The sequence below is a fragment of the Lutra lutra genome, chromosome 8, assembly GCF_902655055.1.
Source record: "Lutra lutra chromosome 8, mLutLut1.2, whole genome shotgun sequence".
Classification (NCBI taxonomy): domain Eukaryota; kingdom Metazoa; phylum Chordata; class Mammalia; order Carnivora; family Mustelidae; genus Lutra; species Lutra lutra.
The window spans coordinates 90908534-90935759 of record NC_062285.1 but is presented as its reverse complement, the minus strand read 5'-3'; the positions used below and the strand labels follow the sequence as shown (position 1 = coordinate 90935759).

At 39.0% G+C, this 27226-nt stretch overlaps 1 protein-coding gene across 1 annotated transcript; it reads right to left on the bottom strand.

Annotated features, from left to right (window-relative positions):
- Nucleotides 1-18016: 18016 nt before the first annotated feature.
- On the bottom strand, nt 18017-26902 carry CLEC12B (C-type lectin domain family 12 member B). The gene is made up of 6 exons (XM_047741919.1): nt 26715-26902; nt 24072-24170; nt 21825-22043; nt 21167-21321; nt 20951-21066; nt 18017-18419 (listed from the first exon to the last, which is right to left on the bottom strand). Exons 1-6 carry the CDS (start codon nt 26803-26805, stop codon nt 18269-18271), a joined length of 831 nt encoding a protein of 276 aa, XP_047597875.1. The 5' UTR covers nt 26806-26902; the 3' UTR covers nt 18017-18268.
- Between the last annotated feature and the right edge of the window lie 324 nt (nt 26903-27226).

The following is a 27226-nucleotide window of genomic DNA, read 5'->3' as shown; positions in this document are numbered from 1 at the left end:
AAAAAATAGGAAGAATGAGATGGGAATGACCACTCCTGCAAGTTTCCATTTCTTGATGATGGGTGGTCCTACTCTCTGCAATTCCTCCAAATGTGATATTGATTTTGGTTTACTATTTCCTAGGTACTTCTAGTAATTTCCATTTGGGTTCTCCCACCATAACAGCACTCACTCCACAAGTCTGGGAACTTATGTGGGGATTATGCCAGTTGCTGAGTATATCTATTCTAATTGTACATTCTAGAAAAGGAAAATAATCATTGGATGGGTTTGGAGACCCACCAAGCCCACTGTGAAAGGGCCCTGAGCTAAACTCCATCAATCACCTGACCTCCATAAGCCGCTACCCTGATAGGTGGACGACAGGGATGTCTTGGGTCTCCTGGAATTAGTTCCAAGCCAGTGTCCAATAGTCTTTGAGACTTCTGATTATTTCCTTTTATGCAATGCACAGTTAACCTAGTAAAGGCTGTAGGTCTCATTGAGGAAGGTTGGGGAAAAGATTAATAGTATAAATTTTAGTCAGTGTACCCAAATCCTTCCTCATGGGGAACCAGCCTCCCCTTCATTCTGGCTCTGTAAACTGGCTTAAGTTTGAGAATAGGCTGAGAAACATGGCTCTATGTTTCATGGTTCAGGTTAGACTTTTGTTCACATGATTTAGAACTCTCCTTCTTATATTGATCAAATGAGGACATAGTAGCCTTCCTATCTATTTCACTTCTGGGAACACCAAAGTAATTGGCCAATGCCACAGGTCCATGTGAGTCAAAGTATTCTGATGTCTGACTTGGCTCTGCTGTCCATTATAGTAACCACAGTCATCTTGCCTTTGCAGTTGAAAACTTGGCTGCTGCCACCTGGGATCCAATTACCCCACTGCATCTAAGTTTCCTAATTCAGTGACTGTAGTTCCTACTGTAAGTCAGTCTAGTCCACAGAGAATAGTGATCTCAGAGTTCTTCAAGGATGCGGGGGCCTTGCCTCAGAAATTTACTTTTCATGCTGAAAGGTATGCCTTCTGGACCCTCCCACTGTGGGTGAGTAGGTTTTAAATAACAAATCCATTCTAACATTCCAATCTCCTTCAGCATTTCAATCTCTTTCTCTACATTAAACTAAAACAGTTCTAGTATTTCCAACTTGCTCATAATTGTCCATGTTTTAGTCAACCAACTAAACAAATTGTTAGAACCCTTTCTAACACCCCAGGCTGCAGTATTAGATGAGGAATCTCTGCTTAGTGAGCTCATATTAACAAACTTGGCCTGACCAAAATTCATGTTCCTTTCACCTAATGGTGAAATCCCACATCCTTAGTATTCATTTCCATACATGCTCTCCAGATTCCTATCTGTATAAATCAGAAAACTCAAGTAGTTCTTCTGAAGTAGAGCTCACCTCTTCATGGGTCACATTTTGTACATCTACCTTTTGGGGCCTCCTCGGACTTGAGTCTTGTTATAAGTTTAGAAGGAAAGGGGAACAAAAGAGAGGTCATGAGGATATTCAGAATTGCCTTGCCAAGCAAGACAGGGAGTCCGTGCAGTTTTCTCAGCATTGCAGGGTTAATTTCCTCAGAAGGGGATAGAAGGGCTACTTCCACTGGGGATCAAAGGCTTCTTCTTTTGGGAATGGGGAGATCCCTTCCAGTGTCAAAAAAGACTCATCAGAATTTAGAGTCTCAATATCCCCCTTTCATCAGGATCTTCCCACATGTCCCCATTCCAACTTTCAGGACCACATTCCTTCCCAGTCAATTGCTCTCACTTTAATAGTAAGTATTCTGAGACCGGGAGTGCAATTACTGTAATTAAATGATCATAGAATGAGATTCTAGGTTTGATTATCAGCAATCCCAACCCTATAGCTAGGGAATATTAGGGTGTCTTTCATGACATACATAAAGTATTTTTTTTTAATTTTAAAAGATTTTATTTATTTGTCAAGCAGAGATCACAAGTAGGCAGAGAGGCAGGCAGAGAGAGAGGGGGTAAGAAGGCTCCCCACCAAGCAGAGAGCCCGATGCAGGGCTCAATCCCAGGATCCCATGACCTAAGCCAAAGGCAGAGGCTTAACCCACTGAGCCACCCAGGTGCCCCCAATACATAAAGTTTTTTGATCATTTATTTAGCACTTGAGCTGGGAGTTCAAATCCTTGAGCTCATCCTTTTCTTTCCCAACTTTGTCCAGTAGAAACAACCAGCCAGTGTCATTATTATCTGTTAGTTTCCCGATAATGTTTGAAAGTAATCACCCAGCTTCTTCTTTTTTATTTTTTTCTTTCAAGATTTTATTTAAATTCTAGTTAGTTAACATATAGTGTAGTATAGTTTCCAGGGTAGAATTTAGTGATTCATCACTTGCATATAACACCCAGTGCTCATTTCAACAAGTGGCTCCTTAATGCCCACCATCCATTTATCCCATCTTCCCACTCACTCCAGCAACCCTGGGTTTGTTCCCTATTGTTAAGAGTCTCTTATGGTTCTTGCTTTTTTAAGTGGTTGATTATAAGTACACAGGGGTGAAGTTTTGCATAGTTATTGCCATATCACATCATGGATCATCAATGCTCTCTTACTACTACTTGGTTGAGCCTAGCACCTGGGTTTATGACAGCTGTCTGGAGCCTGGGTCTAGGGAAGTAGGTCAGAAGTCTGCATCCATGGAGGGCTGCATTGGAATGGAGCCAGCCTGACACCAATGTTCATGACAAAGCTAGACGCTCTCCCCTCTCTTTCCTCCATGGAAGAGCTCCCAAGTAAAGGGGGTCTCTCTGGGTATACACTTCCTGGGCATGGAGAGAGCTGATATGTACAAAGTGAGAATGTCCTTCTTACTCCCATCAGTGCACCATTTCTTATTTCCATGCTTCCCCCAGTTGCTGTAATCTCTCACCTGGATTCTTTAACTTTTGTGAAGGTGTTTTTTATATGTGGATAGTGCTCAAATTAGTGTTTCTGTGAAGGGACAAAAAACCTCCTATTCTGCCATCCTGCTGATGTCTCTTCTTCAAATAAATCCTTTTCTTAGAGGGACAGAGAGAGAAAATCTTCAAGCAGACCAGCATGCTGAGCACAGAGTCCAACACAAGGCTTGATCCCATGACCCATGAGATCATCACCTGAGTCAAAACCAAGAGCTGGATGTTCAACCTACTGATCCCCCCAGGTTCCCCCTCAATTAAATTCTTAACCAACTGAGCCACCCAGGCGCCCCTCCCCCTCAATTAAATTCTTAAAGATTTTTTCTAAAATATTTTTTTATTAATTTTTTATTTTTTCAGCATAACAGTGTTCATTATTTTTGCACCACACCCAGTGCTCCATGCAATCCGTGCCCTCTACAATACCCACCACCTGGTGCCCCCAACCTCCCACCCCCCACCCCTTCAAAATTCTCAGATCGTTTTTCAGAGTCCATAGTCTCTCATGGTTCACCTCCCCTTCCAATTTCCCTCAACTCCCTTCTCCTCTCCATCTCCCCTTGTCCTCCATGCTATTTGTTATGCTCCACAAATAAGTGAAACCATATGATAATTGACTCTCTCTGCTTGACTTATTTCACTCAGCATAATCTCTTCCAGTCCCGTCCATGTTGCTACAAAACTTGGGTATTCATCCTTTCTTTTTTCTTTTTTTTTTTTTTTTTTACAGCTTTATAAACATATATTTTTATCCCCAGGGGTACAGGTCTGCGAATTGCCAGGTTTACACACTTCACAGCACTCACCATAGCACATACCCTCCCCAATATCCATAACCCCACCCCCCCTCCCAACCCCCTCCCCCCATCAACCCTCAGTTTGTTTTGTGAGATTAAGAGTCACTTATGGTTTGTCTCCTTCCCAATCCCATCTTGTTTCATTTACTCTTCTCCTACCCCCTCAACCCCCCATGTTGCATCTCCTCTCCCTCATATCAGGGAGATCATATGATAGTTGTCTTTCTCCGATTGACTTATTTCGCTAAGCATGATACCCTCTAGTTCCATCCACGTCGTCGCAAATGGCAAGATTTCATTTCTTTTGATGGCTGCATAGTATTCCATTGTGTATATATACCACATCTTCTTATCCATTCGTCTGTAGATGGACATCACTGGACCAGATGGACATATATCTGTGATATATTCAGAACATTTCATCCCAAAGCAACAGAATACACATTCTTCTCTAGTGCACATGGAACATTCTCCAGAATAGATCACATTCTTGGTCCTAAATCAAGTCTCAACCGGTATCAAAAGATTGGGATCATTCCCTGCATATTTTCAGACCACAATGCTCTAAAGCTAGAACTCAATCACAAGAGGAAATTTGGAAAGAACCCAAATACATGGAGACTAAACAGCATCCTTCTAAAGAATGAATGGGTCAACCAGGAAATTAAAGAAGAATTGAAAAAATTTATGGAAACAAATGATAATGAAAACACAACAGTTCAGAATCTGTGGGACACAACAAAGGCAGTCCTGAGAGGAAAATATATAGCGGTACAAGCCTTTCTCAAGAAACAAGAAAGGTCTCAGGTACACAACCTAACCCTACACCTAAAAGAGCTGGAGAAAGAACAAGAAAGAAACCCTAAACCCAGCAGGAGAAGAGAAATCATAAAGATCAGAGCAGAAATCAATGAAATAGAAACCAAAAAAACAATAGAACAAATCAACGAAACTAGGAGCTGGTTCTTTGAAAGAATTAATAAGATCGATAAACCCCTGGCCAGACTTATCAAAAAGAAAAGAGAAAGGACCCAAATAAATAAAATCATGAATGAAAGAGGAGAGATCACAACGAACACCAAAGAAATACAGACAATTATAAGAACATACTATGAGCAACTCTACGCCAACAAATTTGACAATCTGGAAGAAATGGATGCATTCCTAGAGACATATAAACTACCACAACTGAACCAGGAAGAAATAGAAAGCCTGAACAGACCCATAAGCAGTTAAGGAGATTGAAACAGTCATCAAAAATCTCCAAACAACCAAAGCCCAGGGCCAGACGGCTTCCCGGGGGAATTCTACCAAACTTTTAAAGAAGAACTAATTCCTATTCTCCTGAAACTGTTCCAAAAAATAGAAATAGAAGGAAAACTTCCAAACTCATTTTATGAGGCCAGCATCACCTTGATCCCAAAACCAGACAAGGATCCCAACAAAAAAGAGAACTACAGACCAATATCCTTGATGAACACAGATGCAAAAATTCTCGCCAAAATACTAGCCAATAGGATTCAACAGTACATTTTCTAAAATATTTTAAGTTCATGAGTCTTGTGGTTTAGGCACCTGTCACAGATTAGCCAGTACTGACATGAAGCTGAAACTAAAAGTTGCTTGCTGTTTCTCTTTCTTTTGTTCCTTATCTCAAATAAGGATGTTTCATTTATGCATCATATCTGCTAGGTGCCAAATGGGTTTAAAATGAAATATTCATGAGTTCTGAGAACATCTTTTTTTTTTTTAAAGATTTTATTTATTTATTTGACAGAGAGAAATCACAAGTAAGCAGAGAGGCAGGCAGAGAGAGAGGAGGAAGCAGGCTCCCTGCTGAGCAGAAAGCCCTATGTGGGGCTCGAACCCAGGACCTGGGATCATGACCTGAGCCGAAGGCAGCGGCTTAAACCACTGAGCCACCCAGGCGCCCCTCTTTTTTTTTTTTTTTTTTTGAAATACAAGTATATAATGAAATTAGTGATTGACTCACAAACTGCTATGGTGATATTTTATAAATGTACTGGAATGCTCTGGTGAAGGACACATTTTTTCAGTATCCTGTTTCCTTTCTTAGTAGAAGGGCCACTTTTCAGCTGTTAAAGATTGATCCTGTGTTCTAAAAGCTAGCCTTCTTTTTTTTTTCTTTTTAAAGATTTATTTATTCATTTGAAAGAGAGAAAGAAAGCACTCACAAGTGGGGAAGGGTCAGAACTGAGCATGGAGTTCTATGTGAGGCTCAGTCCCACAACCCTGAGATCATGACCTGAGCTAAAATCAAGAGGTGGATCCTTAACCAAATGAACCAGTCAGGCACCACAAGAGCATATATATATATTTTTTAAGAGCATATGTTTTTAAGTGAGGCTTCTTAGATTTTATTTCCAACGCTGACACATATTATCAGTATAGGCAAGTTAATTTCTCTCTGCCTCATTTCTATCCTTATGAAGTTGGGATACCAATAACTTCTGATTTGTAGAGTTATTGTGAGAAAAAATAAATCAATATGTGTAAAGGTACTGAAATATTTTATTGGAACAAAGTGAGTGAAAAATTAATGTTAGCTATTACAACGAAGAGCCATATTCTTTGGTGACTACACACACAACTTTAAAGTGATTTGAATTAACCAAAGAAGGAAAGACAAGGGGGCAATTATGGGTGTTTGATACCATTTTTTCTCCATCCCCCTAAAGATGAACTAATATATGTTGTTAATTCAAGTCCCAAAACTCAACATGTTTTTAGGTGGAGAGGTTTTATGTTTGTTTGGTTTTTGTTTTATTTGCTTGTTTTTTTTTGTTGTTGTTGTTGTTTCTTATATTTTGATATGATATGGTAATAGTACTTCCAGAAGTTTTCATTTACAGGTAAGTTCCTACTGTGGATTCAACTTACAAAAGACAATATAAATTATTTAACTAAAAACATTTGAAAGTGTATGTTGTCCAAAACTCAACCATAAGTCAGTCTAAGACTACTTTCCATGGCAGTGATTTTAGCACATTTCACAAATTAAATTGTGCACTGAGGGAAAAAAACCACTGACACTGTTAACAACATTTAACACTTAGCTCAATACTAAGCCCAGAGTCTACTTGAATAAGTCATTACTAAAATGAGTTGAATAAAATAAAATAAATACTAAATAAAATAATATGATAAATATATTATATTTATATAGTATGTAAATATAATAAAATAAAATAAATACTAAAATGAGTTGAATAAAATAAATGAATAAAATAAAATAAAATGAGTTGAATCAAAATACCATAATCCAAATCTCTCTTTGCGATTAAGTGAATTTCCCCATTTCAGTAACTTTAAGGGGAAGTCCGAAAGAGGCAGATAATTTTGAAGGGGTGTGTGTGTGTTAATTCTAAGGGGAATAGAAATTATCTGTTTTTATGGCTAATCTGTGGCGAAGTCAAAATGCTATTCTGCTAAACAGGCAGTGTCTTGACCTTGCTTGAATGATTTGCAAGCATGTACAATGCATGTATGCCTGCTCTCAGGCCCACATGATGATATAACCTAGAACATTCTGCAGTAGCTGTACTTTTCTGTTGCATAACAATATCTGGGAATGTGGTCTCCACAACACTGAAGTTTCTCTAAATCTGTCAAGTTCTAAACTATGCGAAAGGCTGACACTGCCTGCAGAAGTAAGAACAATTGGTAGTGGAAGAGAGGATATGGAAACAAAGGCGATTTTGATGCAATAGGTGATTTGGGCCTAACTCCTAAGAAGATCTTGATTAGAGGAGAGAATGGGGAAAGGAATCCTTGAACAAGGGAGATTGTGAGCAAATTGAGAGTGATAGGAAAGTGCAAGATGATGCAGGCAACAAGGAGTGATGGGGGTCATGTAGTATGTGCAGAGAGATGGGGCAGGGAGGAGCAAGTGGAGAAGAGGACAGGAGCTCCTGGGGTTCAGGGAAGATAAGCAAAGGGTAATGTTGGGTCCATGGTCAAAGGAGCGAGACTGATACAAAGCGAAGGTCAAGCAAAGCTTTATTTTGCGCCAAGCATCGAGAATCAAACTGACTGGCCAGGGCCATCTCTTGCAAAGAGGCGATGACTCCCAGCCTCACAGACTAACTTTTATAGAGTAAAGGCCATGTGGTTGAGCCTGGCTACACACAGGTGGCCAATCAATTGAATTACAGTTCACCCTATAGTAGTTATTTGAACTAGCCTATCACTCTGGTCAGAATTGGCGCCCAAAAGGCAGGGCCCACATTCTTGGGTGGTTAGGGAGGTGCTTTCCTGATTGGATGTCTCCACCTGGCTTGGCTCATCCTTGTATTCTGGGCTCTGTTACCTCCCCCTGACCTGACACGTCCTGGTATATGGGCTCTGTTATCAGGGGCTGGTCAGTCATATTTTTCTGGTTTCCTAGACTTGTTTCTAAGTAAGTTCCTCTGTGGGGGCAGGGTCAATCTAAGTTTACTGCATAAACAACAAAATGGCTCTCTCTGGCTAAGCAGGCCCTTACAGGTAATACATAAAATTGTTCTAAGGTTTGATGCTAGGCCAGTGGACAGCCTCAGTAAATCATTCCAACATCCTTACTCTTGTCCATGTTGACCTCTCAGTCCACAATGTCCTACTTCATGTTCTTTCCAGCGGTGGAGAGGGGGAAATGGAATCGAAGGATAATCTTCAGGTGGTCCTCATGGCCATTCCTTATCCCTCTGTTCATTTCTTGTCCCTCTGCGATGTCCTCCACCTTATGGTAAGAAAGGGACAGGCAGGCTAGGTAGGAAAAGAAAGGTAGGGGGCTCTGTGATCAGGCTCACAGAAATCCCAAAAATATGGAAGTGTAAGAAACCAAAGATAAGGGAACACTCCAGACCACCCTGCCCTAGTTGTCCCAGGATGAAGGATGGAGGACAAGGACAAAGTCTTATTTATGACAGTCTCCTGTGGTCAACAGAAATTAACCAGATTCTGAAAAGAAATAAGCCATTAAAGATTCATCACTAGTCCTGCTTACATAAAAGTGCTGTCAGTAGAGAAGTCAAAAAGATTTAAGTTCTCTGGTTAGCTTTCTATAAAAGGCCAGGTGGTGGGTATTATGGAGGGCACGTATTGCATGGCGCACTGGGTGTGATGCATAAACAATGAATTCTGTTACACTGAAAAGCAAAAAAAAAAAAAAAAAAAAAAAAAAAGGCCAACCCTAAAAGCCCTCAGTGGCAACCCTGTCAGGACCCCTCTCACTCCTGAGAGCTTTTTCTGTATCCTTGCTTAATAAGCTTCTGTTGCTTTGCTCTCCTTTGTTCTGCAAGATTCAGTCTTTGATTCAGGGAGACAAGAACCTAGCTCTCCAGCTTCAATAGGTTTGTGACCGTCTTCTCTGCTGATCCTGCCTGGTGCTGCTCATTGTGTGGATTGCTCCAGATTAGCCTATACAGTTAAAACTTCTCTAAGGGATGCCTGGGAGGCTTAGTTGATTAAGTGTCTGCCTCGGGCTTAGGTCATGATCTTGGGGTCCTGGGATTGAGCCCTGCCTCAGCCTCCCAACTCAGTGGCGAGTCTACCTCTCCATTTCCCTCTACCCTCACCAACCCCTACTTATGCTCTCTCTCTCTTTCTCAAATAAATAAATAAAATCTTTTTAAAAAATTAAACTGCCCTAAGAAATAAAATATTGCAATTTTTTTAAAAAAGATTATTGCTGGCTGCTAACAGCTCTGGCCCTCCTGAAGACAGGAGATATATCTTGTATTTTGAAATGAAGATTTCCAGTAATCAGAAGCTTATCCAAAAAGCAAATTTTACCCCAACTTCAATAAACTTTTTAGTACATGCCCAAGAACTTATCCCAGTAGTTAGAAATCAATAGATACACTAATCAGAACTGGAAACTTAATATAAAGGATACACCAGCCAGGACCCCAGCCCTTCCCTGGCCAGTCAGTCCAGCATTCTCCAGCACTGCTCTTGTGGGGAATACGCACATTTTCATAGGTTAGGGCTTGGAATTAGGTAGACGCCTTCTTCCCAAGCCTCTTGTGACCAGGCTTCTTCTGACCTTCGCCCTGTTACAGGTCCCTGGCTAAGCTAAAGTTGCAGCATGAGTACATGCATTAAGTGCCCATTTAGTAGCCCTTGGGCATCCTTGATGTCGTAGGCCATGGAGCTAACCCCCAGCCCAAACAACAGCACAGCCTCCAGCGAGCCTGAGACTCCATCCCACCCACGCCCACCTGAATGTCACTCTAGGCTGCAACTGCCAACTGGTGACAGACTCAGTTTGGACTTTCTGCCTGATGGGGCTCCTGGGCTTCTCTAACAACCAGAGCTCCCAGATATCTCTTTTTCTTGTTCCCTTCTGTCCTTCCTTCTCTCTCCCTTTTTCTGTCCTTCCTTCTCTCTCCCTTTTTCTTTCTTTCTTTCTTTTCTTTCTTTCTTTCTTTCTTTCTTTCTTTCTTTCTTTCTCTTTCTTTTCTTTCTTTCTTTCTTTCTTTCTTTCTTTCTTTCTTTCTTTCTTTCTTTCTTTTCTTTCTTTCTTTCTGTTTTCTTTCTTTTATTTTCTTTCTTTCTTGTCTTTCATTTTCTTTCTTTCTTATTTTCTTTCTTTCATTCTTTCTTGTTTTCTTTCTTTCTTGTTTCTTTCTTTCTTTTTTTTGTTGAAAGATGAAATAAAATGGAGTCATTTACGTCAAGGGGTTTTAAAATTGAAGTGGGAGACCATGAAGGAGGTGGGTCTTAGGCATGTCCTCACTTTTCTCCTCAAGTGGAACCATGAACTTTTGACCTGGGCCAAGCCGCAAAGATTCCAAGGACTCTGTGCGAACATCTACAACTAGCTACAATAATGGACTTTTGTTCAGTGAAAGCCTTAGCTACCAATTAATGTTTAGTCAGTGTTAGTTTTCTGCTGCCAACACTAATGAAAATTCTTTTTGAATAATGTATACAAGCATTCCTTTTTTGCCTTTAAAAACCCCTAACTTTTGTTTCCTAGTGGACACTCTTTGGGTTGCTGCCCAAACCTGTGTACCCTGAATTGCAATTATTTGATCCCAAATAAATACTTACTTATTGCCTTCTGACAATTTCAGGTTGACAGGTGGTTATACCAGTCATCCCATTTGGCCTCTCTTTGGCAAAAGAATTGGGTAAACTAGCACTCAGCCTTCAGGAGGAACATTCCCCACTGGGTAGGTGAGGACGTGGACTAGGGATGCCCCTCATCCCTCAAGAGCTCTCTCCTGTAACCCAGGCTCTCCTAATCGTTGTCCTATTCCAGGTCTCTGGCTACACTGAAGGGCACTGCACAATGGGCATAGGGAGCACTGGTACCCCTTCAGTAGGCCTTGGGTAGCAGTGGGTCTCCAGATCTGCACATCTAGAACCCATCCACAACCACCAGCATAGCCTCCAGGGCAGTGGCAGCCCATCCCCTGACTGTCATTCGCAGGACGCAGCTACAAATGGGCAACAATCTGTCACATTGGGACTTGCCACCTGATGGAATCGTGTGCTCCTCTAGCAAGCAGGGCTCTGTGGTGTTCCTTATTGGAGAATCCCCCAGCCCACGCCAACCTCTACTCTGGCAGGCATCCAGCATCTCTGGCTCTGCCTTCAGAGGTGTGTGCCCATTTGTGTAGTATAGGGCTTAGAATAAAGCAGATGCCTTGTTCTCCCAAGATCTTGCCTCTCCTGCTTCTCCTGACCCTTGCTCTGCTCAAGGTCCCCGGAGAAATAAGAGGAGGAGGAGTAGTGGAGGCACAGAGAGACAGAGAAATAAGACCTTATTAAAAGTGACATACTTTAAAGGGACACAAACTTCTTGGGAACTTCCAGCCTCACAAAATCCAGCTCTAGGTGATAAAAAACAAACAAACAAACAAAAAAACCTTACATACATAATTTTAGGGAGAAGCTAGGTACACAAGTACTATTTTCAACTGTGTGTGTGTGTGTGTGTGTGTGTGTGTGTGTGTGTGTGTGTGAGTGAGTGTGTGAATGGTAATTTTGAGCCAGTTGTATCATATATATTATATAGATATAATTTGTCTTGTTTGGATCACATGTCTACCCCTCAAACCAACCATGTTTTACCAAAACATAAAGTTCAGATCTGAATCCGTGGTCGTCTCTGTTGCTATGAGGGAGGGGATTCAGGGTGCCTGGAGAATAGAGAAATAGAGAACCTCAAAGACAAGAGGACATAATTTCCAAGAAAAAATAGCAAGGAGGAACTCAAACCTAGATGCTGAGAGGATATAATCAATACTTCTCCATTAGGTTGTTTCTCTATTCAAACACAAACTAAGCTAAAAAATGGAAAAATAATGCAGCAAAACACATTTATATGTAAAATTTAGATATTTGTTTAAGGTTGAGGTAAAATCAATATTTAAACAGAATTCTGAGGAACAGATGTCAAAATTTGTCTACAGTTTTTCTTCAATAAAAAGAATTTTTAGGGGCACCTGGGTGGCTCAATGGGTTAAGCCTCTGCCTTTGGCTCAGGTTATGATCTCAGGGTCTTGGGATTGAGCCCCCGCATCAGGCTCTTTGCTCAGCAGGGAGGCTGCTTCCCCCCCCACCCCCGCCCCACCGCCTGCCTCTCTGCCTACTTGTGAACTCTCTCTCTGTCAAATAAATAAATAAAATCTTTAAAAAAGAGATTTTTTAAAAATTTCTTTTATTTCTAAAAAAAAAATCTTATTTTAACATAACTTTAAGTTATTGCTACAGTTGTTGCAGGGTTCCTGAGTTCTAGTCTCACAGAGGTGAAGAACAAATCTCAGGGACATAAAAGGGTGAAGTGAAGTGAAAGTTTATTAAGCGAAGGTGAGAACAGGAAGGAAAGAGAAAAGCTCTCTAGAGGGATAGGGATCCCGAATGGATTACCACTGAGTGTCGCTGGCAGTCTTTTATTGAGAACTCACTGGAAAGATTGTGGCCTTGAAATTCTTGTGCCCTCTTGGTTTGAGGAAGGACTATTGATGACATCCTTAATGGCTTACTTCTTCTCTGAGGTTTGGTCATTTTCTGTGATTACAACATAGCTGCACCCCAAAAAATAATAAAAATAAAAATAAAACACTCCCTAAAATCCTAGGCCAGGTGTTCACTTATCTCTGGTTTTGGACACCTCAGCATTTCTCCACATTTGGGATTTATGTGAGCCTGTTCAGGGGAGTCAGGGCCTCCTATCTCTCCCTGCCCAGACCTTAACCCTTTCCTTACTCACAGTTATTTCTTAGAAATGATCAAAATAAAACTTTGTGACACTTACAAATGATCAAACAAGTTTGTAAATTGAGTTAATGAATTAAAATATTTTTAAATTCTGTTTATCTGAATTAAAATCATAAAATACCACATAAGAATTGAGTCAAAAATATAAGCCTATGTTTTCAAAGGAGTTATTGGCCCCCTTTGAAAGCACCTACATTTTTTTGTATTTGGAGAATTATCTGATTTAGTGAAGGTAGGTTATTTTGATTATTCCACTATAAAGTACTTATTGAATGATGAAGCCAATCGCTTAGGGAAAAAATCAAACTTGAAATATTATTCCTCTAATAAAAACAATTATAAAAGACTTGAGAATCTAGGAAATAGACCAGAAACTCATGACTTGTCATCATTACCAAATAAACCTAATAAGAATTTAGAAGTTCTATCATATAAATAAATAAATAAAAGGCATATAAACTGCCTTTGCTCAGTATTATGCAAGTTCGAGGGCAGAGATTAAGAGCAGTCCATAGTGTCTACAAGTTTTTCTCCTGGCTATTAGTCTAACAGTCCACAGGTGGCTGTTTTTGCTATAACCTTGATTTATGCTTTCTCTGATTATGAGGTAATTCATTAAAAGTGGAGCAAACATCGAGAATATCAAACCACAAAACTTTCAAATTCCTTAGCTTGTGCACACCTTCTAGTCTCACTGGTAGTCTACTGCCTCCTGCTGGTGAAGACTAGAAGCCTCCTCTGGTCTTTCATGACTTCTAGTTCACCTAAAAACCCAGCACCAGCATGGACAACGAATAATCACAGAGGCTCTGGATGGAAAACCGCCAAGACAACTGCCTCCCCAAGCTAGAAAGAGAACACATCCTTTCCAGGTGTGGCTTTTTAAAAATAGGTGTTTGGCCTCCCAGAAACTACTTGTTTTGGCCCTTAAAATAGAGATTTACCTTGTCAGCTTGCTGTTCTATTAAGGGACACTTTCCCATTTCAGGACCTGGGGAGAGAAACTGGGAGATTATGTTCAGGTCTGCTGTTCTACTACCAATTCTACTACCCAATTCTGTTCTACTATCCAATTCTGTGCCAAAACTGGGACATTAAACTTAATCTTCTCATCCTCTCTCAGAATGTGTCCTGTGGTTTTTTACAGACGGCCTTTTCCTCAGGTATTTGAATTTTTATGTTTATATATTATTATTATTATTTTATCACAATTGGTTTCATAGCCATCTAAATAATTTTTTAGGAATTTTAAGAAAGTGTTGGTAGTCCCAACAGACCTGGGAAGCATGAACATTAGCTACAGACCATATTTTATTATCCATACAGATTTGATTTATACCCATAAATAAAGTTACATTTGCATATACAAATAGAAAATGCATCCCAGCCTGAAAAAATAATGAGAACATGAAGAAAACACAGAGCAGCTTTTGGGTAAGTACACCCAAAGCTACCATTATCAATCCTTCTTCAGTATTTCCACATACAGCACTCACCGGATACCTCTAATATTATACCTATGACAGTGTCTATGAACACATACCACTCTCATCTCTAACGCTGAACCTGAATGTTGAGAAAATAATTTCTCTATCTCCAAGTTATAGACAGAGACTAGAGGAAAATCCCCTAGAGAAATACCGAGTTCTTCTGTTCCTCAACATAGTAAAAAAATATCTTTCATGTCAAATTTTCTCTTGAGTCTTTGGGTAATCTCAAAACAAGTATTAATTTAGAGGTGGCCATTTTGTTTAGCCCTATTGCTTCAAGATCATTAGGCTCCAGGACTATGAAAACTGAAAGAAGATCATAGGTTATTTACACAGAATAAAGTTAGAAATGATCTGCTGGGCCATTGAAAATGGCTTAATGTGTGAACCAGTGTGTATCAACCCCAGTGTGTTCTCCTTTTAACCCTCGTCTTTGTAGACTATTGAAAATCATGCCAAGATATATTTTTGAGAGTACTCGGGAGAAATGTACTTTATTACGTTTATATTTTATATATTTTGAAAGAGAGAGAAAAAAACATGTTATTACTTCAAGTTACTCGAGCAGCAAGCTAACATGCCTGGGGATTGAAGCATTACATTTGCTTTGGAATCACATTGCTAAATATGACTCCCTCTTCAGTCCTCTGCTTCACAATGAATTCTCAATTTTAAAAGTTAATTGTGTCCTCTTCCTGCCCAATTTTACTACCATCATACCTGCCCTGAGGAAAACAGCATTACTAACATGTCCTTCACGTCTTTCTCCACACATAAGCAAACATATACAAGCTTGCTTACACATAAACTGCTCAGCATGAGGCCTCGATTATACCATAGACCCTAGCTTCAGATAATAGTCGCCATGCCCGCTGTCTCAATGCCATGGAATCCTCCCCAAGGGAACTAGCTCACTTCCTCCTTTAGTATACGATGGAGGGTTGGTTATTTTACCAACACAGTAGCCCCGCACCAACATAACGGTCACTAGAATGATCTCACTCCAGTGGTTTCCAAACTTAGCTGAAAATTATAAACATAAAAATAGCTTAAGTTTTTTTTCAATAATCTAACCACACTGTTGATCAATTCAATCAGTCTTCAGAGGTGGGATAATCTCAGGCATTAGCATTTCTTCAACACTCCTCAGTATAATTTCAGTGTACAGCTGATTGGAAAACTATTTCCACAAAGCCAGATGGGTCAGATTGCAAAGCACCTGTCTGCCATGACCACCTCCTCATTAAGGAGTTGCTGGACAAGGATAGGAAAATGAAATAGCTGAGCTTTGTGATTACTTTTGTCCCAATTTTGACCTTCCCTGACCTAATTTGGCCTACACACGACAAACTAATTTTACTGACGTTGCAGGAAGAGCCATTCACGAAATGATGGATGTGTTGACTAAATTTGTTGTGGACATCATTTCACAATACATACACACATCAAATCATTATGTTTTACCTCTTAAACGTATACAGTGTTATATGTCAATTATAACTCAATGAAGCTGGAAAAAAATAATAAATAAATAAATAAATAAATAATTTTAAAGGCAGAAAAGAAAGAGCCTCCAATTTGAGGATGATTTCACCACCTTTGCCTCTGAATATACTTGCTTAAGGAAGCTAGTATTGAGGTCTTTTATCCAAACGTTGTCAAATATCCAGGCGGAGTTAAGAGTCGCCAGAGGAATTTGTGAAACTTGCAGTTTCTGTGGTTCTGCCCTCCAGTCATTGAGTCCACAGATCTGACATGTGGCCCTGGAATCTGTCCTTGTAAGGGGGACTATCTGTATAAATCTTACATGAAGACAAGTTTGGAAACCACATAAGTCTTCAATGAGGGAAGGATAGTTATCCAAAATAAATACAAAACATGGCCTTTCCCCAGGAATTTTGACAGTACATTTGTGCGTGCGTGCGTGCGTGTGTGTGTGTGTGGCGGGGGATAGCTCCCAGGAATTTTGTGTAAGAGGGAGAGAAAAAGAGAGAAATTCCTGTCATATGCCATGTCTTATAAGCCAAAGTACCAGAAAGCAATAAGGGATAACTTATTCAGGCAAAGAGTTGGTGAATTCTCAAGAAGACCTTTGGGTTTACTCCTCCACTGTAAAGGCTTCCAGGGATGACATCATGGTGGCAGGAAAGCATGGAGACGTCTATGAGCAATAGGATCTGATCCAATTCCAGAGACACTCTGAGGTCAGAAACAGAAATGTTCTCTTTTCTGAGTGTGAAAGTCAGAGTGTGCATGAGAGAAGAATGAAGAGATACAAGATACCAGGGGCGGTGGTGGGGCAGTGTGTAACCTCTTTATAGGAACAAAATAACCAACAAAGATATTTTAATTACTAAGAGCAGATCTTTCTATGGTTAGAAATAGAGGAATAAAAGAAGAAATGATCTTTCCCACGGGAATAAGGAAAAACTCAAATGTGTGGGAGTGAGGTGCAGAGCTGTTGACCTTTAATGAATAGTTTTATCTTTGTGAGAAAGACAGTGGCAGTAAGCTACTAAAGAAATGAAAAACTAAAGTTTCATTTTAAATCTGTGTGTATGTAACTTATATTTCAGTCCTGTATGATAATTAGTAAAGCCTGTTCACTTTGAATCAACTATGATGAAATAATTATGTTTTAAAATTTGTGCTTAAATACATTTTGCTTATAGTTATCACCAAATTTTCACATTAGACTTTAATTCCTTTGTTCTAAACTTTTTGTCAGTGCATATATAAATTGTCCATTAGCTCACAATTTTAAATCTTTAGAGTGTAATCTAGGCTGCTAGATGTCCATATGGTGATGTTCTTTTAAAGAACTCTCAAAATATTCTGAAATGCACCTAGCTCAGAACTCAGATCCCAGTAAATTCTAGATCTCTGATTTAGACGAAATCAGTATTGCAGGTTGGTTTACTGTTTTCTTTAGCCTATACGTAGCTATGCAATTACATGAGGAGCAACTGAATACTATCTCCTTCACTGTTATTCTTAAACCAGCAATTTTGTCCCAGAAAAACTCTCAAGCTCTAAATTTACAAGGTTTGGCATCTAAAGTTCAGGGACACTGACCAACTACGTTAAAGGAAAGTTCTTGAAAGTAAAATATAATGGCTCTACTCTCTTCAAGTAATTTTTTAAGAATTTCTCTAAAGGAAATAACATTTATGGAAAGATTATAATCTCCCATTAATAATATCCAGATTACCAAACAATAACCTCAAAATGACTTAGTCTAAATAAATGAGAATGCAAATATTAAATGATATGTTACTTCACCTATATTACAAAGCTGGTACACGGGTTCAAACAAACCGTTTGCTAAGATACTAGGACATTCCCCAATCACTTGGCACAGTGAGCTGTGCTAGAGCTGCTGCTCTAGCCACCAGGATCCCTACCCCAGAAGCCCCCAGACCACTGTCACAGCAGGGTCTCCCAAATGTCATTCCAGAGCTGTGTCTTGTGTCAGTTCTGCCTGTAAACATTTACGTATCCCCCCTTTGCACTTGTGCATATGTAATAACAAAGCAGGAAAAGAATCTTTTATTCGAGAGTGGGAATTCAGTGAAATGATGCTGAGATAGACTAATAGGGCCAGAGAAGGGCTATAACCTAGGGTCCCCAGCAATAACCAGAACATCAGAGCAGAAGGCATCAGATGATAAGTGGAGAATGTTCCGTGAAGTTTATTTGCCTGAGAGTTTAAATACACAGTCATTTTTTTCATGTTTTTGGCTCTAGTGGGTAGCTCTCTCTTTCTTCATATGAATTTAACCCCAAGTCCCTTACATCTCGGCGAATTTGGAAGAAGCATATTAATCCAAGGCTTCAATCTTCACTAACGTAGCCATCTTCTCACAAATCCAGGAAATTTCAGCACTGCAGCGGGAAATATAAATATTTCCTTTTTGAAAATAGGCACATCCTTTGGATCCATTGATCTGGGCATACTCTTTAGTGCTGAATCTGAAAATTAATCCACTTAAAATTAATTACAAATTTCATATTTCAAATTCGCTCACAACTCAATGTTCTCAGTTACCAGTTATCTGAACTTTGAGAGATTTCTGTTCCACAGCCTATCAAAGTTCTTAAAGCTTGCAAATCTGAGTATTTCATTTCAAGTTAATCATAATCCCAGGTAGAATTATTTAAGAATACTTAAATCTGGGTTGAGAATTCGTCTCCTCTCCATTACCATGGTAAGAAGTACCCAGGACAGATTATATCAGAAGTACCAGAATTTCTTTGCTTTGTAACTTTATTAAGAAAACACACAAATGAAATCATATTCTGGGTAAAAAGTTACAACATTTCATTATGAATATAATTCTGTGTATACATGATTTTATGTGGAAGGTGAAGAGAGAATAAAAGGAATTCAGACAGAATATGAACGATGATGTAGATGAGACTCTGATATTGGTCCCTAGTTCCTCTGCTAAGGAATTGTTGATAACTCTTCAATAATATCATTACAGAGGCGCCTGGGTGGCTTTCGTTGGTTAAGCCACTACCTCTTGATTTCAGCTCAGGTCAAGATCTCAGAGTGATGGGATCAAGCCCTGCCTTGGGCTCGAGCTCAGTGGGGAGTCTGCTTGAGATTCTCTCTCTCCTGTCTCTCTGCCCCTTCCCATGCTTGCTGTGTGCTTTCTTGCTCTCAAATAAATAAATAAATAGATATCTTTTTTCTTTAATGTACAAAATTATGCTCATCAGACCTAAATCTCCTATATGCCTTTTTACTCAAATGATCTGTGCTACACTGCAGTATCCTTGCTTTGGTGTTGGGCTTACTAAACCCTCCCCTTGGCATATGCCCTTGCTGAGAGCAGCCTTACTCAGTAGGGAAGGTATTCTGAAGCTCAGTTCTACCTGAGTGTGACAGCCACAGCCTCAGAGCATCCTTGTCCAGAGACTCCAAACCTCACCACAGGTTTGGAGGGGACCCCCTCCTCCATATTTTCACTAGGAATGAGTGGAGGGATCCTGGGATGATGACAACTCCTTTGGGAGAGGGGACCCATCTTCTTAAAGGGGAAACAGCTGCATTTACAGGGTATGCTGGTCCTGTTCTGTAAAGCCTCAGTCTAGCAGCAATACCCCGGGTTAGTTGGTAATCATCTCGTGCTGAGTATCGCTCTGTTAAAAAGAAGTAACTGTCGTTTTTGTTTGGGTGTTTATTACTTTGCACGTGCTTGTCACCATGATTATTTGAGTGAAACCAGAATCAGTGACTTAATATGACCAGTAGTGGACATTAGAGAGTGAGAAATTGGCATGAGTAGAAAAAACCATGATATCATTGTGGGAAATGGGTGAAGATAAAGTATATCCAGGGAGAAAAGTATAGACATATCATTGTCTAAACTGGCAGTCATAGCTGAAACCCAGTAACCTTGATGGAAATGAGTGATTATAATTCAGCTTAAGGAAACTGACAATATGCATTAAGGAGTAAGTGAAGGACTAAGTAAGGAGTAAGTGAATAGGTGAATAATTTAATGTGAAGGGAGGTGGAGGAAAAAACCTATCACATCCAGAAAGGTACCAGTGCTCTTATATTTCACATAATACACAAATGTCATATATTACATTAAAAGTATAAATATCATATATCATTTTAATATAGTTGGGATAATATAGTTGGGAACACGGCTGTGTTCCTCAAAATATTTGTTCTGTAGCTGCTAAGAGAATTTTATAAGACTATGTGTTCCTTTCTGTATTTTTAATATAATACCTATTTTTTATAACTTTAAATAGTTGTAAAAATTGTAATTTTCAAAGTATCATATATCCTGTACGTATTTTAAATATTTCTCCAAATCCTTGAAGTGGCAGACTTAGCTCATTTTAAGACATGTAAAACATTTGCCATGAAATCTAATTGATCAATCTCTATCACAAAACCAAACTAATCTATCAATTCAGACTTAATTGTTACTAGAAAATGGCTGGCAATTATTGAATTTAAATAAATGAGTTAATGTATGTTCTTATGATAAATGCCACCCTCGGGATTTTAAGTGTTGAAGCCAGGGGAGCTGAGAGGCCAAGCTCATGGTCACAGAAGCACTCAGTCCTGACTTTGGCACTCAGGAGGTAGTGACCTTGGGCAAGTTATTTAATCTCTCTATGATAATTGTTTCATCCATAAAATAGGAATATAACAGTGCTTTTATCACAGAGCTAATATTTACATACCCCTTTGAACAACGTAAGTGTAAATATTATTTGTTAAATCAAAAAATAAATTTAAACTAATAGATAAACTTCAGTGTCTTGCCATGAGTTTGTCATATACACAAAATTAGATACTCTGGCTTTCATTATTTCTTACTGAAGCTTTCTCTTCCGTGTGTGTTGTACTCTTTTTTTGTATCTAGATTTATAATTCTTACAATTAGCATTGATTTTCTTAGCATTCCGTTTTTCAGTATCTTTTTCAGTAGCTTACTTTTTCTCCCCCTGCTCCCCAACAGTTAGAGACTTACAAGGATGGAGAGGGACCAGAGCCATCCTCCCATACCCAGCTCCTTCCCGATGGGTCCCATGACAAGCCCAACCAGAAGAAAGAGAACATGGGTAATGGCTGTGACTTCAGAAAATCCTAAGAAGAAGAATAGGGACAATGTCATGTGTGAACCACATTCCAGAGTGCAGAAGTAAGATGTTAATTTCTCTAACCAGGGAAGGACAGTCAACCAGACCTTTTCCTCCAAGCTATCTATCTTCACCAAGGTGGAGTTCCTATCCATGCAGTTTTTCCTACTGTTAGTCCAGGTTCTCTCCTCATTTGTTGCAAAATAATAGCAGCTCTTTTGGTACCATTGCCACATCTTAGGACAAGGATTACACTTGTGGTCTGAAAAAGAAATTACACCCATTAGTACAAATAATTAACACTGGGGAGACCGGGGAAGGTTTTAGAAACTAAATAATTGAACTTGACGACAGCATCTGAGACCCAGCGTTCTGGAATCATCCACTTTAGGAGCTTGTGGAAATGAAGTCACTCCCAATTATGGGTTGGAGCAACAGGGATTGAAATTCTCACTTCAGGGCTCAGTTTCCTGGCCTTAGAATTACAAGCTCTACTTTTAACTTCTTAAAACATCAAAATCACTTAAAAATAGTTCAAATTTTAAGAAGCTGAAGTATCCAGGTTGGTATCATTCCAAGGCATTTCCCAAATTCACCTCTGGTTTTTCAAAAACATTAAATATATTGATATCTTCCCTTGTCTTCTATAAATTTAGTGTTATATCAATAGAGGTCATCGGAGAACATACCTTTCTCATGCTGTGAGGTGGTGCATGTGATCAATGCCAACAGATTGGACCCGACTGTCCAGTAGGTCCCAATTACCTGAATTGTGAATGATTAGCTCCTGGCAGAGTCTGGTGGCCATTTGTCCCTGTCTCTTCAAAAGACTGGAGATCTGTGATTTGAGAAACTCCTCCTGGGTGGGAATGTTCCTGTAGCTGTTCAGCTGCTCGGATAAGTTATCCTGCTGTTGGTGGATGATTTTTTGAAGTTGACTTAATTTCTCTGAATCTGAGTTAATTTCATTAGATGTCTGCAAAACTCCAAGACATAAAAGGAGCTAAGTTCTTATATCCTCCCATTCTCATCATTGCCATCGATAATTCTTAACGCAGAACTATCTCACGTTACTTAATATTTTTCAGTAGCTCCCAATAATAGAGGTATCACGAAAGAAACACACCAGGTGCCTTTCTATTCCAAATTGTTTGGATCTCATCCTCACAATTTTATTGAGATTTTAAATATGATTATACTTGTATTAAAATAATAAATTAATAATTTTATATCTTTGACATTTAATCTAAGGCAGTGCCAAGCATTTTTCCAGTCATTTAGTGGAATACTTTTCTTTTTCCTCTTTGGAGTTGGTTCATGTAATTGTTGTTTTAACAGGAACAGAATCCTTTAAGACAATGGTTACCTTAAGGTATAGTATACAGATCACTTTTATCAGAATCGCCCACATATTTGGTTTTATTTTAAATGCAGATTTTAATTCCATACTAGACCATTTCTGGCTCTGGACCCATAAAATCTGCCTTTTTAAAAAAAAAAGTTTTTATTCATTTATTGGAGAGAGAGAGAGAGCTTAAGCAGGATAGGGGCAGAGGGAGAGGGATGGAGAGTATCTCAAGCAGACTCCACACTGAATATGGAGTTGGATATGAGGCTTGACCTCATGACCCTGAGATCATGACCTGAGCCAAAACCAAGAGTCAGAAGCTTAAATGACTGAGCCACCCAGGCATCCCAAAATCTACCTTTTTAATTAATAGTTCAGGTGATTCATGGTCACAATAAATTAAGAATCATTACACTAAAAACACTACACTTCAGGAAAAAAAAAAAAAGCTTTACTTCTATGGTGAACCAATGAATATGTATCATTTCATCTTAATTTTTTTAAAAATTGTATTTATTTATTTTGAGAGAGAGAGAGAGAGAAAGCATGAGTGGGGGGAAGGGCAGAGAGAGAAGCAGACTCCCCACTGAGCAGGAAGTCCGATGATGTGGGGCTCAATCTCGGGAACCTAGGATCCTGACTTGAGTCAAAGGCAGAGGCTTAACCAGCTGAGCCACCCAGGTACCCTTCATCTTCATTTTTAAAATATGCATCATTATAGAAGATCAACTACTAATCCTCATAATGATCAGCTATTGAATATTAGTAACTGCTGCTAGAACCCTATATTTCTTTCCAAAAGAGCAAGCTACATCATTAGGCCCTATTTATGTGTCCAAATTGGTATGTCTAAATTTTAAGTATCTATGAAGTCCTACATATATAAAAATAAATGAAAGTAACAAGGAAGATACTAGTGTCATTCACAGAATAAACTTTCTTGACGGCAAGTCCCCCCAAAAGGGAATACTGTGCCACTCACTACTCTGTCCATCATATGGTTAACAATATCCTACAGAGTATGGATTCTCGAGACATTCTTCCATTTATTGTTAGTTCAGAACTCCCTACCCTGTTCAACCCTGATGGCTCAATGATAGGTCAGAACCAAAATAATATTCTTTTTTAGCTATTGTGCTTGGGAATGAAGCTTCCATTGTTACATGGAGGTGGTTCAACTTTCTGCTTAGGGGGTAATGTATCTCAAGCAACTATTCCTCCTTGTTTGTATCTCTTTTTCCATTACGGCAGGCAAGCTATTTCTACACTAGAATGGTCTTGAGTGAGTGGGTTAAGTCAGTCTTGTACTAAGTCTTCAGGGTGAATGAAACGGCATGTTCTTCCTTAGTCCAACTCCCTTGGCTCCCATTTCTTACCACTGGGATAATAAGTGGATGTGTGCCTATGGGGAAAAGAAACTCCTTATTCTAACCAATAATGAGAAATGTAAAAGTTGTCTTCATAATCCAGTCTAGTTTATCAAGAGAAAAAAAATGGATTCAGGGCAAAATCCTCATAATAATTAAGTCTGTCCTTTGCTTGTTTATGTTAGAGACTTGGAGAATGAAGGAGCTATGATTACGTAATATAATCAAACCGGAATTTACATAGTTTATAAATGTATTTCCTAATCACTTTTCTTGGGTTTGATGAAATATACTTACACATAATTCCCAAGGTTACCAGCCCAATCAGCAGCATCAGACAAAGAGTTAGCAGACTGAGGGCAGCCTGACGCCAGGTGGGGGAAGGAGCTGGGTACCCTGAAAAAAGCCAACAGAGGAATTATGGTTACAAATGAATTTTTTATTTCTCTCTTATTCCTTTAATGCTCCACCTAGAAAATACCTAAAATGATGTTCAGTGAGGGCCCCACCATCAGTTCTCTTCCACTTCTCTTCCCCACCATTCTCCTTTCCTTTAAGAGTGTCTCCTAGGGATGCCTGGGTGGCTCAGTGGGTTAAGCCTCTGCCTTCGGCTCAGGTCATGATCCTGGGGTCCTGGGATCGAGCCCTGCATCGGACTCTCTCTGCTCAGCAGAGAGCCTGCTTCCCTCTCTCTCTCTGACTGCCTCTCTGCCTACTTGTGATCTGTCTGTCAAATAAATAAATAAAATCTTTTAAAAAAAAAAAGTGTCTCCTAATTTCCAGGTTTTTGTTTTACATCATCACACACCCTTCTTCTTTAAGTTTACTAAATGTACGTATGAGACTTTGTGGAAACTGCTTCTCTGGATGATCCTGACAATTGGAGAGACATCAAGTTTTTGAGATGACAAACCACCACGAAGCAAATGTTATAGTGCATTTTATTCTTATCTATTATCCAGGCTGTTTATCGCCTCATAGATAACGAATGAGTATGGAATGAAAGACAAAACAAATGTGCACTCTAACCTACAATGTTTCTTTTTTTTTATGTTCTTTTTTAAAATTTTATTTTATTTTTTCAGTGTTTCAATAACCTGCAATATTTCTTAATTCAGAATCTAACAGCAGCTAGCCCAGTATCTCAGACAGATGGATTGCAAATTTCCAGGTGTGCTATCATACACATCACATCCACGACTCCTTTTCTCTCAAGGATTACAGCTATAATTTAAACAAACAAATAAAAATGTATAACCACTGTTATTAGACCCAAGACAAGCCTATTCCCATTCTCTTTATCACCCCAAATTACACACACACACACACACACGTGCATGCATACACACACACACACACACACACACACACACACACACACAAAGTAAAAATAAATTCAAGAGAAGAAGAAAGTAGTTCCCATATTTTAGACGATTTAGGGCAACAATATGAACTGTCAACAGATTCTTGAAAATAAGGGATACAGTCTGATATACTAACCTGAATTCCTGACCACAGAGATTAATATTTCTTCCAACAAGAGATAAGGGAATGAGCCAAAAACTAGCATTGAGTTTGGGTTTTACCAGTTGTTGGAACATGGTTAAATCATTTACTTTTCTTCAGACTCAGTTTTACCAATATTATTCCATTTACTTCACAAATACTTTGATAAAAATATGATATAATGCATATACAGTACTATATGGATATTGTTATTATTGATCCAACACTATTAATTATGCTAGGAATTTCCACTCCCCCCAAAATTTTAAACTACTTACAAAATGGAAACTTTCTCTTGTCTTATTTCTGACTCTCTTGTCCTCCCATTTCTCTCTTCAGTTATTTATACCTTTGAAAAGAAAAATTTCCTCGACTTTCTCTATTTTAGTGACCTCCAATCTGGCTACTAAAAACATATTTGCCGGGCATCTCTCACAAAGTGTAAATATAAGGACTTCATTTGTTTGTTTGTTTGTTTGTTTGTTTTTTGAGTGGAGTGACTGTGTGCTCATTCTTTTTTTTTTTTATTATTATATAGTCCTTTATTTTTTACCCAATATGTACGGTAAAGCATCTTTTCCAAATATTTATCCATGCCTAAATACTTTATGGAGAGTTAAGAGAAAAGACTGCATACATAGTTACCCCCCATGTACTATCATCAACATTATATAGCATTAACATAATACCCACAACTTTTGCATAATAGTCTGTGCCACAAGTTTCCTGATGCAAGTTTCTTTACAGAAAAATAAAGAAATGAAAAAGAACATGGTATTTTCATGGTGATTAAATAAAATTGATACCAAATCTCTAAAAGAGTCCATCAGGCTAGTTGGATGGAATATCGTAGGTCAGTGTCATGGCCACTATTAAAAACATTTCTTTGGAAAAATACAAGCTTTTTCACAGTAATGTACTACATATTTGACATACGAGGCTCATGTAATTACATGTAAAGAACAAACAAGGGTGTTTTGAGACTTTGAAGATTCTCTTCAACCACTCAATTTTATAGAAAAGAAAAACGAGGGACAAAGAAATTAGGTGATTTATCTAAGGCTACATGTGCTATGGTGAGTGCTGTGAAGTGTGTAAACCTGGCGATTCGCAGACCTGTACCCCTGGGGATAAAAATATATGTTTACAAGGACTTCATTTGTAAAAAGAATTCTTTTAGTCCCCAAGTTCAATTTCTCTCATGTCAAATGTTTCACTATAACACAAATACATAGTGATATCACACAATTTAAAGAGATCTTAGAAGTCACATGTTTTCTGGCCAAAACTGGGAACACTCATTCTACTCGTGTATTTCACAACTCTGTCTCCATTTTGGAGATTCCACAACACACCTCTCTTTCGCATCAGAACCAAAGCATTTATAACCCGTGCATTTCCCAAGGTCACATCATGCTGTCCCTGACCTCCTACCTCTTTTCCTTAGGTTATTTCTATCGCGGGTATTTCTCTCTCCAACAGAATCCTGAAATGTGAGTGTCGCGTAAGTCACTTCTTCAGACATTGTAGAAGAAAGCACTACTATAAATTATGTAATTAATGTTTCAATATCTTCAGGCCCAGGAACAGGTCGTTCTTCTCAAGGCTGGGAGCTTTTATAAACACACTCAACTGACCCAAGACACACCCCACAGCCCCTCTGTAAAGACAGAATGATAATCAGGGGTTTTTTTGTTTGTTTGTTTTTGTCTTGTTTTGTTTTTGCAGAGAAAGCAAGAGAAATCAAATAATTCTTTTTAGAAATCAGAATATCATAGATCTCAATCTGTCTGCTCTTTGCAGCATTGTTTCTTGTGAAGCTAAAGGGATACTAGGGAGCAGAGCGGAAATGGTGGTTTCTGGGGGAATCCCCATGAACTCCAGGGTAGAGGCTGTTCTGAATTATTCAATAAAGGGTCAGCTTGTCATTTTTACATGTGTCAAAG

What these genes read in the sequence shown, in the direction of transcription:
- CLEC12B (XM_047741919.1), bottom strand. Translation starts at nt 26,805, where the DNA reads ATGTCTGAAGAAGTGACTTACGCGACACTCACATTTCAGGATTCTGTT. An exon ending in TAGATAGCTTGGAGGAAAAG is followed by an intron (nt 21,067 to 21,166) that starts GTCTGGTTGACT and finishes TCTTCTTCTTAG; the next exon opens with GATTTTCTGAAGTCACAGCC. An exon ending in TCTGGTCCCTCTCCATCCTT is followed by an intron (nt 18,420 to 20,950) that starts GTAAGTCTCTAA and finishes ATTAATTTTCAG; the next exon opens with ATTCAGCACTAAAGAGTATG.